Source organism: Rhinolophus sinicus, linkage group LG05 (assembly GCF_036562045.2).
Source record: "Rhinolophus sinicus isolate RSC01 linkage group LG05, ASM3656204v1, whole genome shotgun sequence".
Lineage (NCBI taxonomy): Eukaryota > Metazoa > Chordata > Mammalia > Chiroptera > Rhinolophidae > Rhinolophus > Rhinolophus sinicus.
The window spans coordinates 79,093,768-79,103,928 of record NC_133755.1 but is presented as its reverse complement, the minus strand read 5'-3'; the positions used below and the strand labels follow the sequence as shown (position 1 = coordinate 79,103,928).

At 54.0% G+C, this 10,161-nt stretch overlaps 1 protein-coding gene across 8 annotated transcripts in view; it reads left to right on the top strand.

Annotated features, from left to right (window-relative positions):
- The first annotated feature begins 6,864 nt into the window (after positions 1 to 6,864).
- The window catches only part of LOC109439581 (patr class I histocompatibility antigen, A-2 alpha chain), a 91,445-nt gene continuing 88,148 nt past the window's right edge, over positions 6,865 to 10,161 (top strand). For all 8 annotated transcript variants that reach the window (XR_012496507.1, XM_074332653.1, XM_074332650.1 and 5 more), the window contains exons 1-7: positions 6,865 to 7,019; positions 7,245 to 7,514; positions 7,761 to 8,036; positions 8,961 to 9,236; positions 9,354 to 9,467; positions 9,909 to 9,941; positions 10,084 to 10,131. Coding sequence is in view for 7 of the 8 variants with exons in the window: in XM_074332653.1 (XP_074188754.1) it covers positions 6,956 to 7,019; positions 7,245 to 7,514; positions 7,761 to 8,036; positions 8,961 to 9,236; positions 9,354 to 9,467; positions 9,909 to 9,941; positions 10,084 to 10,100 (1,050 nt within the window). In the remaining variant the exon portion in view is untranslated. The remainder of the gene's footprint in view (positions 7,020 to 7,244; positions 7,515 to 7,760; positions 8,037 to 8,960; positions 9,237 to 9,353; positions 9,468 to 9,908; positions 9,942 to 10,083; positions 10,132 to 10,161) is intronic.

The window sequence follows — 10,161 nt, the reverse complement described above, 5'->3', positions numbered from 1 at the left end:
TTTCAGGGAAAGAAGAAGGAGAGTAGATGTCTAAAGCTGTTTAGAATTAAATGACTCTCTTCTCTTACCTTTTCCTTGTTTTCCATTCTTGCCTCAGTAGCCTACTGTCGTTTTGGGCGGCCAGTGGGGTCTCTGCTCCCGCTCCCCACATAAGAACGCAGGACATGGTGAGGCCAAAAAGGAACACCCACGGAGCCATAGGTAGGGGAGTCATACCACTACGGTCTCACTGGAGGCTGGGTTCACCGGACGTGCGACCTGCCGTCCGCCTTTCCGCCAACCGACCTACAACTCTCCTCCACTCTCCTCGACTCTCTTCCTCTCTCTCGGCTCTGCTCGGCTCTACTTGGCTCCTCGGCAATCCTCGGCAATCCTTCGTAGCCACAGCAGTTATACCAGCGGCCAGTCGGCTAACCGGCCACAGCCGGCGGCCAATCAGCCACAGCCGACGGCCATCCACCACCTGAGCCAGCACCCTTCCACGTGAGGCCGAGAGTCTATAAACTACTTTCTGGGGCTCTGTCCCCACGCTCCACCCCTACAGGGTCTTGCCTCACAATCTACGCGACAAGCGTCTTCTGCGAGGGTCCCTGTGCCGTATTAGCCTACTGACACCTACGAAAAGAAACAGTAGTCTTAGGAACCAACAATGGCAAATCCCTTCCATCTGGGAGGATACATGCTAGCTTTTTGTCCTGGGAAAGGAGGGTCGCTGCCACTGGCACCTTTCCCGGTTTGTGGTACCAGACCTTTATGGCAGTACTTGGGGTCCCTTGCATAGTTTCAACATGTAACAGAACAGGGGACCCCATAATAGGCCATAGTGAGAGCACATAGTTTCCTCGCAAAATCATCCCGGTATCGGGACCTCTGTATACTACAGTCACTTGCGGTGGCCACTCAGCCACCGCCCCTGGCGTCACTTGCAAATCATGAGTCAAACAGGCCCCCCATGGGGCTATCAGGCCCAACCACCGACAGTGGGGGTTTTTGACCTGCCAGGGCCAAGTCCATTGCTGCTGTTCCCCTGCTTTCAAGCATGTGGGTGTTGGCAGCAAAATATTCCCATTTCTGCCGTAGCCTGGCTTTAACAGAGTCTCACATTAAATCATGAATTGGAGGCACTGCAGCGTGCCAGGGTGGCGTCACCTTATTTAACTCCCTATAGTCCACAGTCATTCGCCAGGTCCCATCTGGCTTCTTGACAGGCCATACTGGGGAGTTAAAGGGACTGTGCGTTGGCCTCACAATATGTGCCTTTTCCAATTCCAATATTGTAAGACCAATCTCCTCCTTTCCTCTTGGCAGGCGGTACTGTCGCACTGTAACCACGCGCCAGGGCTGTGGCAACACTTGAGGAGGGTGGTGAGCATGCCCACGTGTCACCGCTTTCACCACCCAGATCCGGAGACGGAACTCTCCTACCGACGTCTGTAAGCTGAGGCCATGTAGCACGTCCACCCCTAGAATATACTCCGGAACGGGGGAGACATAAACCTTGTAGGTACGAGGAGGGAGCCTTCCTATACCCAGTGGTAAGGAAACGGCTTTCACAGTCACAGTTTTTCCCCCCGTAGCCATCAATGCAGACTGCTGGTCCGGGGAATAGTTCTGAATTCCCATAAACGAGACTGCAGTCGGCGCCAGTGTCAACTAGGGCCAAAACCCTCTGTACATTCGAAGGGGACCAATGTATGGACAGTTCCACGTGGGGCCTCCGGTCCCTGCTCATCCCCTCTGACCGGGTACCTTGGCCCCACCCCTAATCAAGCTGCAAGGGGTCAGCCTCAAGCGGCTGCATGAAGTCCTGGAGGGACACGGGTCACACTTTCCCAGACTCCTCCTTTATGCTTCTCCGGAATTGTTGTTCCGGACGCAACTGTTTCCAAAGTTCCAGCAGGAGTGCATTGGGTTGTCGGTCTGTTTTCTTCCTATCGACCCCTGCTGCCACGAGATCACGCCACATCTGTGCGCGTGTTACTCTCTGAGGCCCGCGACCTCGCCCCTTTACCTTTGGTTTGGGCTTCCAGGTCTCAACTGTGCGGACCTCCTGTCTTAACTTCCTTCGCCTCCGGCTTTCAACATCCCCTAGGGTGGCCATGGCAGTTGTAACTTCATGGATCCGTCGCCCTACATACGGTGTAAGAATAGCAACCAAGGATCCAAAAGCACTCGCAGGTGCAGTATCCAAAACCAGATCTCTCATGCTGGCAGTAAAAAGCTCGTCATCTGGGCCCTGCATGTTGAGGTTAAAAATAGCATGTCTCATACCCATTTCACGGATTATTTGCGTAAGTTCTGTATATGACTGCCATTGACTCACAGTGTCTGGCAGCTCGCCAGCCTGTCCCCATACTGTGCGTACCGCAGCAGTGAGCCACGCCATTAGAGAATGGTTGCCCTGGTTGTTGGCCAACCTATGGCAGTTTTGTAACCTTTGTCGCAGGGACGGACGCACTGTCATGAAGGCTAGCTTTTCTATCTCGCCTGGGGAGCAGAGAATGTTGTCTGCTCCCTCATCCCATAAACGTAATAGCCAAGCTGAGACTGGCTCTCCAGGGCGCTGTCTGTACCGCCTCCCCAGCTCCTGCAACTCAGTGGGAGTGTATGGGGTGTAGGTTGTGAACTCAGTCACAGCTGGGTTGCCGGCAGCAACGCCCCTGGGGCCCAAAGGTTGCTCATGCTTTACCCTTTGCTTCAAGATTGGCTGGGCTTGGGGGTTGGGAGCTACATTGTCTCCACTGGCTTCCTCTGCCTCTGCCTCAGAGTCTCCACCTTGGGGCCCCTGTTCTAACAGGCAGACCTGGGCTTCCAGCGCTTCCAACCAGGACACCTGGTCAGGCACCGGGCCACTTCATTAAGCCCATTTTCCGTGTTGAGACTCAAGGCCGTGAGGAACATCCAACCCACGCGGCCGGCTGTAGCCTTCTCCTCCTCCGGCAACCGCTCAGCCAGAGCCTGCAGGGCCCTCTCCACACTGGCCGGAGAGCCGTCCATGTCCTCCCACCCCTCCTTGGGGGTCCAACTCCTGAGAACAGTGGCCACCAAACACCATACACTGTGTGGGGGCCACACGTCCTCCTGCCCAGAGTCAGACGCCATTCCTACCTGGTCGGAATCTTGCTCACCGTGCCAGGTGTCTGAGTGGGTGGAGGCCTCGGTGTAAGATGTCCACCACCCTCGGAGCTTAAGGCCGCAGCAGATCACCAAAATGAAGGCAATGCCGTCCATGGCCAAGAGGGAGGTGTGCCAGCTGGAGGCTCGAGTCTCCCAGGCAGACCGCGCCTCCCGTTCCCGGTGTCGCTCCTCATGGGCGTTCCGAAGCTGGGCTCTCACACGAACAAACCGCTCCACCATGCTTCGGTAGGTTTTGGCTGGCACCGTACCTGCTCGCTGCGCCATTTGTCGTGCGGGAGACCCTGCTCGCTGCGCCATTTGTCGTGCGGGGCGGCCTGCGGGGTCTCTGGTGCCGCTCCCCACATAAGAACGCAGGATATGGTGAGGCCAAAAAGGAACACCCACGGAGCCATAGGTAGGGGAGTCATACCACTATGGTCTCACTGGAGGCTGGGTTCACCGGACGTGCGACATGCCGTCTGCCTTTCTGCCAACCGACCGACGACTCTCCTCCACTCTCCTCCGCTCTCTCGGCTCTCCTCTTCCACTCTCTTCGGCTCTGCTTAGCTCTGCTCGGCTCCTCGGCAATCCTTCGTAGCCACAGCATTTATATCAGCGGCCAATCGGCTAACTGGCCACAGCCGACGGCCAATCAGCCACAGCCGACGGCTATCCACCACCTGAGCCAGCACCCTTCCACGTGAGGCCGAGAGCCTGTAAACTACTTTCTGGGGCTCTGTCCCCACACCTACACCATCTTGGGGCCAGTTCATTCTCAGGGGAAGCAGAGACCCTTAGCCAGAAGCTCCAAGAAGGAGAGCCCAGGAATGACATTTCCCAGTAATAGTATATGTCTGCTGATGCCCCCAGGTCTATACCTTCCAGCCCAGATCTGAGCTGCAGAGCTGGTCATTTAGCTGCTTCCATGCACGGTTCCCTGAACTCTCTGCCTACCCTTGAACATGCCAAGCTCTCTGCCACCAGGTCACTGAGCACGCCTTTCCCTCCAACTCTGCCCCAACTCCATGAAATTTATAAGAATATGCAACGTAAGTAGCAGCTCTTCTGTCCTTTCATACTCTCTCTGGAAGCCTCTCGGAGCACTTTTCTCCAGCAATGGGAATATCTGCTTACTTGTCCTTTACCCCCATTAAAGAGTAGGAATCTTGAGGGTCAGGATTGTGTCTCCATTAACTTGTATCTTCAGCACTTCTTGGACAAGCTGTCTGGCGCTGTAAATAGTAAATATTTACTAAATGGATGAATGAATAAGTAAGTGAATAAAAATGGAAACTATTTAGCGAGTATTTATTATGTTTCAGGAATTGCACAAGACATTATTAAACTGATACTCATTAACTGTTCTAGCATTCTAATGAGGTAAATGTCAGTATCCTTATTGATAGGAAAGAAGCTAACTGGCCCACAGTCATTTTAGTAGTAGCTGCTAAGCGAACTAGTTGGGGGAAGGAATACAGAGAGCTAAAGGAAAGCAGAGGGTACGAGGGGCCTTAGGATGAGTGAGAGCAAAGAGAGTTTCAGGTCCTACATGTACGCAGGTGTATCCCTGGGTGGCACACCCAGACTGGACCAGCGTGTATTTCCCTACTTGGCAGAGGTGCTGCTCACTCCCCGCTCCTGAGATCTGGACGGGGACAAGCAGTGCATGAGCTGGGCATCTTCAGGGAATTCACTCAGTCACTCTTGAGCTGAGCTGACGCTGAGCTCCTGGATGGCTCAGTTGGTTGGAGCGCGTCTTCTCAACCACGAGGTTGCCGGTTCGACTCCCACAAGGGATGGAGGGCTGTGCCCCCTGCAACTAACAATGGCTGGACCTGGAGCTGAGCTGCTCCCTCCACAACTAAGATTGAAAGGACAACAACTTGATTTGGAAAAAATGTCCTGGAAGTACACACTGTTCCCCTATGGAAGTCCTGTTCCCCTTCCCCAATAATAATAAAAAAAAATCTAAAAAAAAGAAAAAAAATCGAATTCTGAATCCACAGTCCCATCATGATGTGATTTCGGCTTTGATTCAGAATCTTCTGGCTGTCTTTTATATTTTGATTCCTTTTCTTCGTCCTTTTTATTTTTTTGCATTTTATGCTTGACTTTTGGTGGGAATTTCATCAGTAGGATCTGTTTGTACAGATACACATCTAATTTTGGGGGGGACCTCCTTGAAGTCTGATTTATATCGTAGTTCTGTATTTAAGCCCCAGAATGTACTTCCTCTATCTTCTGAACTATTTGTTCCTTTGATAGACTCCTAGCAGAAGCAGCTGTATCACCTGCCTGGTTTCCTTCAATAGATGTATTTGTTTCACCATTGAGCCAGCCTTCACTCCTTCCACTTGAAAGCTCCGTTTGAATTTCCCAGAATTTACTAACCAAAAAAGATCTAAAAATCTACTCGATGTTGGTCGCCATGGAGCCCACCAATAATATTTTCTTATTTTCTGTACTCCTGATGCTCTGGCATTTGTGTTCTTGAGAAATGGGGAGAGACTGCTCCTTCCAGGATTAGCCATTCTTAGAGACAATAAAGGGCTTGTCCAGGAGCATGACTTTCCTTTGAAAACTAAATAGTCGAGAGCTCATATTCTGACCACCTGTTCTCTCAGGCTCTCTTCCACTTCAGGAGGCAATATTCCTCTGACTACCAGACAGCTAGAGACAACCCTTATCATGCAGAGCCTGCCAATTACGTTTTTTCAGACTAGTCAATCCTAAGATGTTTCCCCAACCCCACCTTTCTCCAGGAAATCACAATAAAGGATCAGAGCCATGCTTTTTTTCCTTCCCTTCTGCCTCCTGACCAGCCTTGGTGCTTCCCCATGTGGCCCGTGTGGTGTGCCGACCCCTCCTCTTAGGAAATGTAAGTAATTAAAAAAAAATCTTCTTTCAATGGCATTAGCGTCTCCAGGCATCACTCAGTCACCTTTATAAATAAAGGCCCAGGCATAGATAACACCCAGTAACAAACTACTTCAATATGCTGTTTTGTATTGCGGATATGTATTCTGGACTCACACAAACTCCAGGCTACAGAATGAAGATAGTTTTAAAATATGAAAACCTGGAGCCACAGTTTGGCAAAATGAAAATTAGGAGCTTGGTTTGGTCATTGCAGGGCTGTTTAGACACTTTTATATATGAAGGGTGAAGTCACTACTTTTACAGATTCCTGATGTTCAAGGGTTATCAAAATGGTGTTACCTACTGTGGTTAACAAACAAGAAGGAAACTGGTCCCTATGGGAATCTCTAGTGGTGACCCCAGGCACTACTGCCCCAGCCAGGTTTATTGTTTCTTCACCAACTTTCCCAAGGCCAGCTTCATGTTGACGTCATGTTCCCTGAGTTTTCTACAAGAGTCCAGGGGGAGAGTTAAGGAGTAGGAGTACAGTTCAGGTAGAGAGAATCCGGGAAGAGAAGAGGAAAGGGGGCTGGGCTCAGCCTGGGGGTCTCTCCCTGGTTTCCTCAGACAGCCCCTGGACCAAGACTCAGGGAGACAGTGTGACAAAGAGCTCCCCATGCCGGAGGAGGGGTCAGAGCAAAGTCTCAGGTCCCCGAGCCTGATGGCTCGCAGGGTCTCAGGCCCCAGGGCGATGTCGGAGGCTAGCAACCAAGAATTGGGGATTCCCCATCTCCCCATGGTTTCACTTCTCCCTCTCACAACCTGTGTCAGGTCGTTCTTCCTGGACACAAATGATGCTTCTCTAGGTCTCGGTCCCATTGGTTTCTAGAGAAGCCAATCAGCTTCACCGCGGTTCCGGGTTTTAAAGTCTTCACCGACCCGCGGAACTCATTTTCCCCAGACCCTCAGGGTCTGGGTCATGGAGCTCGGAACGCTGCTCTTGCTGTTCTCTGCGGCCCTGACCCTGACCGAGACCTGGGCGGGTGAGTACGAGGTCGGGAGGGAACGACATCTGCGGGGGAGGAACGAGAGGGCAGTCGAGTGGGGACGCAGGACCCCGGGGAAGGCGCGTCACCTCTGTGTCGCCTCGCCCCTTTTCCGTGGGACGAGCCCCCTCGCCCCTTCCCTCTTCCCGGCCCATCGCCCTCGGACCCGGCACCCGCGCCGGGAGGAGGGTCGCCTGAGTCTCAGCCCCTCCCTGTCCCCAGGCTCCCACTCCCTGAGGTATCTCCATTCCGCTGTGTCCCGGCCCGGCCGCGGGGAGGCCCTCTACGTCTCGGTCGGCTACGTGGACGACACGCAGTTCCTGCGGTTCGAGAGCAACGCAGTGCGTCCGAAGGTGGAGCCGCGCGCGCCATGGGTGGAGCAGGAGGGACCGCAATTTTGGGAAGCTCAGACTGAGATCGCCAAGGTTCACGCCCAGACTTTGCGGTCGAACCTGGAGACGGCCCGGGGCTACTACAACCAGAGCGAGTCAGGTGAGCGACGCGGGCCCGGGTCGCAGGTCACGACCCGTCTCCCCCTTGGAGGAGCCAGCGTCTCCCCTACTTTCCGGGCCCGAGATTCACCCCCAGGCTAGGAAGAGCCCGCGGGAATTTACTCGGATTTTGTTTTCAATTTAGGCAGAAAAGGGATCTGACCAAAAGAGCGATTGCTCTCGGGTTTTAAACTACGTGGGCGGGGCGCGGCCAAGTGGGCGGGGCTGACCGCGGGTGCGGGGCCAGGGTCTCACACCTTCCAGTGGACTTCTGGCTGCGACGTGGGGTCGGATGGGCGCTTCCTCCGCGGTTATGAGCAGTTCGCCTACGACGGCGCTGACTACATCGCCTTGAACGAGGATCTGCGCTCCTGGACCGCGGCGGACGAGGTGGCTCACATCACCCGGCGCAAATGGGAGGCGGCCGGGTTAGCTGAGCGCTACCGGGCATACCTGGAGAGGGAGTGTGTGGAGTGGCTTCGCAGGTACCTGGAGAACGGGAAGGAGACGCTGCAGCGCGCAGGTACCAGGGGCTGGGGGGGAAACCGCCCGGATCTCCGCTCAGGCAGAGTCTGTACCTCCAGCTGGCCCAACCCAAAGGGGAGAAAAATGGGATCGACAGCAGAATTTTCCACCCTCCCCAGGGATCTGAGGACGAGGATTTCGAAGGGTTTTCAAATCCTGTACCTTGAGTGGCACGCCCAAAAGCTCCATCGTCCTCTTAGGACATTGAAGGAATCCAGTCTCTCCAGAGATGGAACAGACCTCTGAAATAATATGATTTTTTTGACTTTGGCCATTGCCTTGGGCAGTACTAGGTGACTTGTGCTCCCTGCCCCACGCCCAACTTCACTGGAGGTCTGACTCCATGTTTTTTTCATCACCCTGCCTCCACCAAAGTCAGGATCAAAAGTTTCTGTTATCCCACCCCGAGATCTGGAACCTCATACCTAGGTTTCTTACCCTGACTCTAGTATTTTATGTCGACTGGACAAAATAATTTTCTAGGTAGTCCGCTAAAAAGAGGGTTTATTGGGGGGGGGGATGGAAAAAGCAAAACCATCGCAGCTCTGTGAGAACGTGCACCCCCCCCCCCAGCCAGCCGCCCACGTGCAACTTTCCACCCCTCTCCCAAAATGGCCCCTATATTTGTATCCCCCATCCCCAGGAAGTTAGAACCATAAAGTTTTAACAGGAAGTCAGGACTTCAGGACTAGAGAGTAACAGGAAGACCAGCTCCTTCCGTAGACCTCTTAAAGTGCCAGTTTCCTTTTATCATTTCCAAGGAGTAGAGAGGGTTATCTCAGATCCCAGTCCAGTCTGAAGTGAGTTTTGCACACTTTGCGCCCCCAACTGTCCTCTCCATCCTCAGGATTGTCACATGAGTGCTGTTTCAGTAGCCCATAGGAGGTAATACAAAGTTCCTAAAATTTCTTACCCTTCTCAGATCCCCCAAAGACACACATGACCCACCATCGCACCTCTGACCGTGACGTCACCCTGAGGTGCTGGGCCCTGGGCTTCTACCCTGCGGAGATCACCCTGACCTGGCAGCGTGATGGGGAGGACCTGACCCAGGACACAGAGTTCGTGGAGACGAGGCCTGCGGGGGACGGGACCTTCCAGAAGTGGGCAGCTGTGGGGGTGCCTTCTGGAGAGGAGCAGAGATACACATGCCACGTGCAGCACAAGGGGCTGCCCGAGCCCCTGACCCTGAGATGGGGTACGGAGGGGGCCGGGGGCACAGAGCCTCTTCTCAGGGAAAGCAGGGGCCTCTGGAGGACATCAGGTCGGGGCTGAGGCCTGGGGGTCTGGGCCCTCACCTTCCCTTCCCTTCCAGAGCCGCCTCCTCAGGCCGCCATCCCCGCTGGCATGGTGGTGGGCATCATGGCTGGGCTGGTCCTCCTTGGAGCTGCGGTCACTGGAGCTGTGCTGTGGAGGAGGAAGCGCTCAGGTAGGGAAGGGGCGGGACTGAGGTGTCTTGTCCCACTGGGGGTTTCAAGCCCCAGGTAGACATGTGTGAGGCCTCATTAGTGGGTAGGACCATCCACACACCTGTGCTTTCCCAGTCTGGGGCCCTATTTGCTAACACTTACTCTTTATTAAAGCACGTGTGAAAATGAGGGACAGATTTATCACCTTGATGATTCTGATGATAGGGACCTGATTCTCAATAGTCACAGGTCAGAGGGGAGGGTCCCTGCTGAGGACAGACCTCCAGGAGGGTGGTTGGTCCAGTCCCCACACATGTACTTTCCTCAGGTTTCCTGATCCTGCCGTGGGTCTGTAGTCACAGTTCTGGAAACTTCTCTGGGGTCCATGACTAGGGTGTTCCTTTAGGACCTCATGGTCCTGCCTCCTTCCTGGCTTCTCACGTGATGTTTTCTTCCTGCAGGTGGAAAAGGAGGGAGCTACGCTCAGGCTGCAGGTGAGTATGGAGGGGGGTGATCCCTGAGACCCTTGGGACAGTGTAGATGGAAGCCCTTGGGGGAGCTCACACACCCCCATAATTCCTCCTTTAGCCACATCTGCTGTGGGCTCTGACCACGTCCTGTTTTGTTCTCCCCCAGGCAGTGACAGTGCCTAGGGCTCTGATGTGTCCCTCACGGCTTCTAGAGGTGAGACCTGGAGGCCTGAAGTGGGGGGGG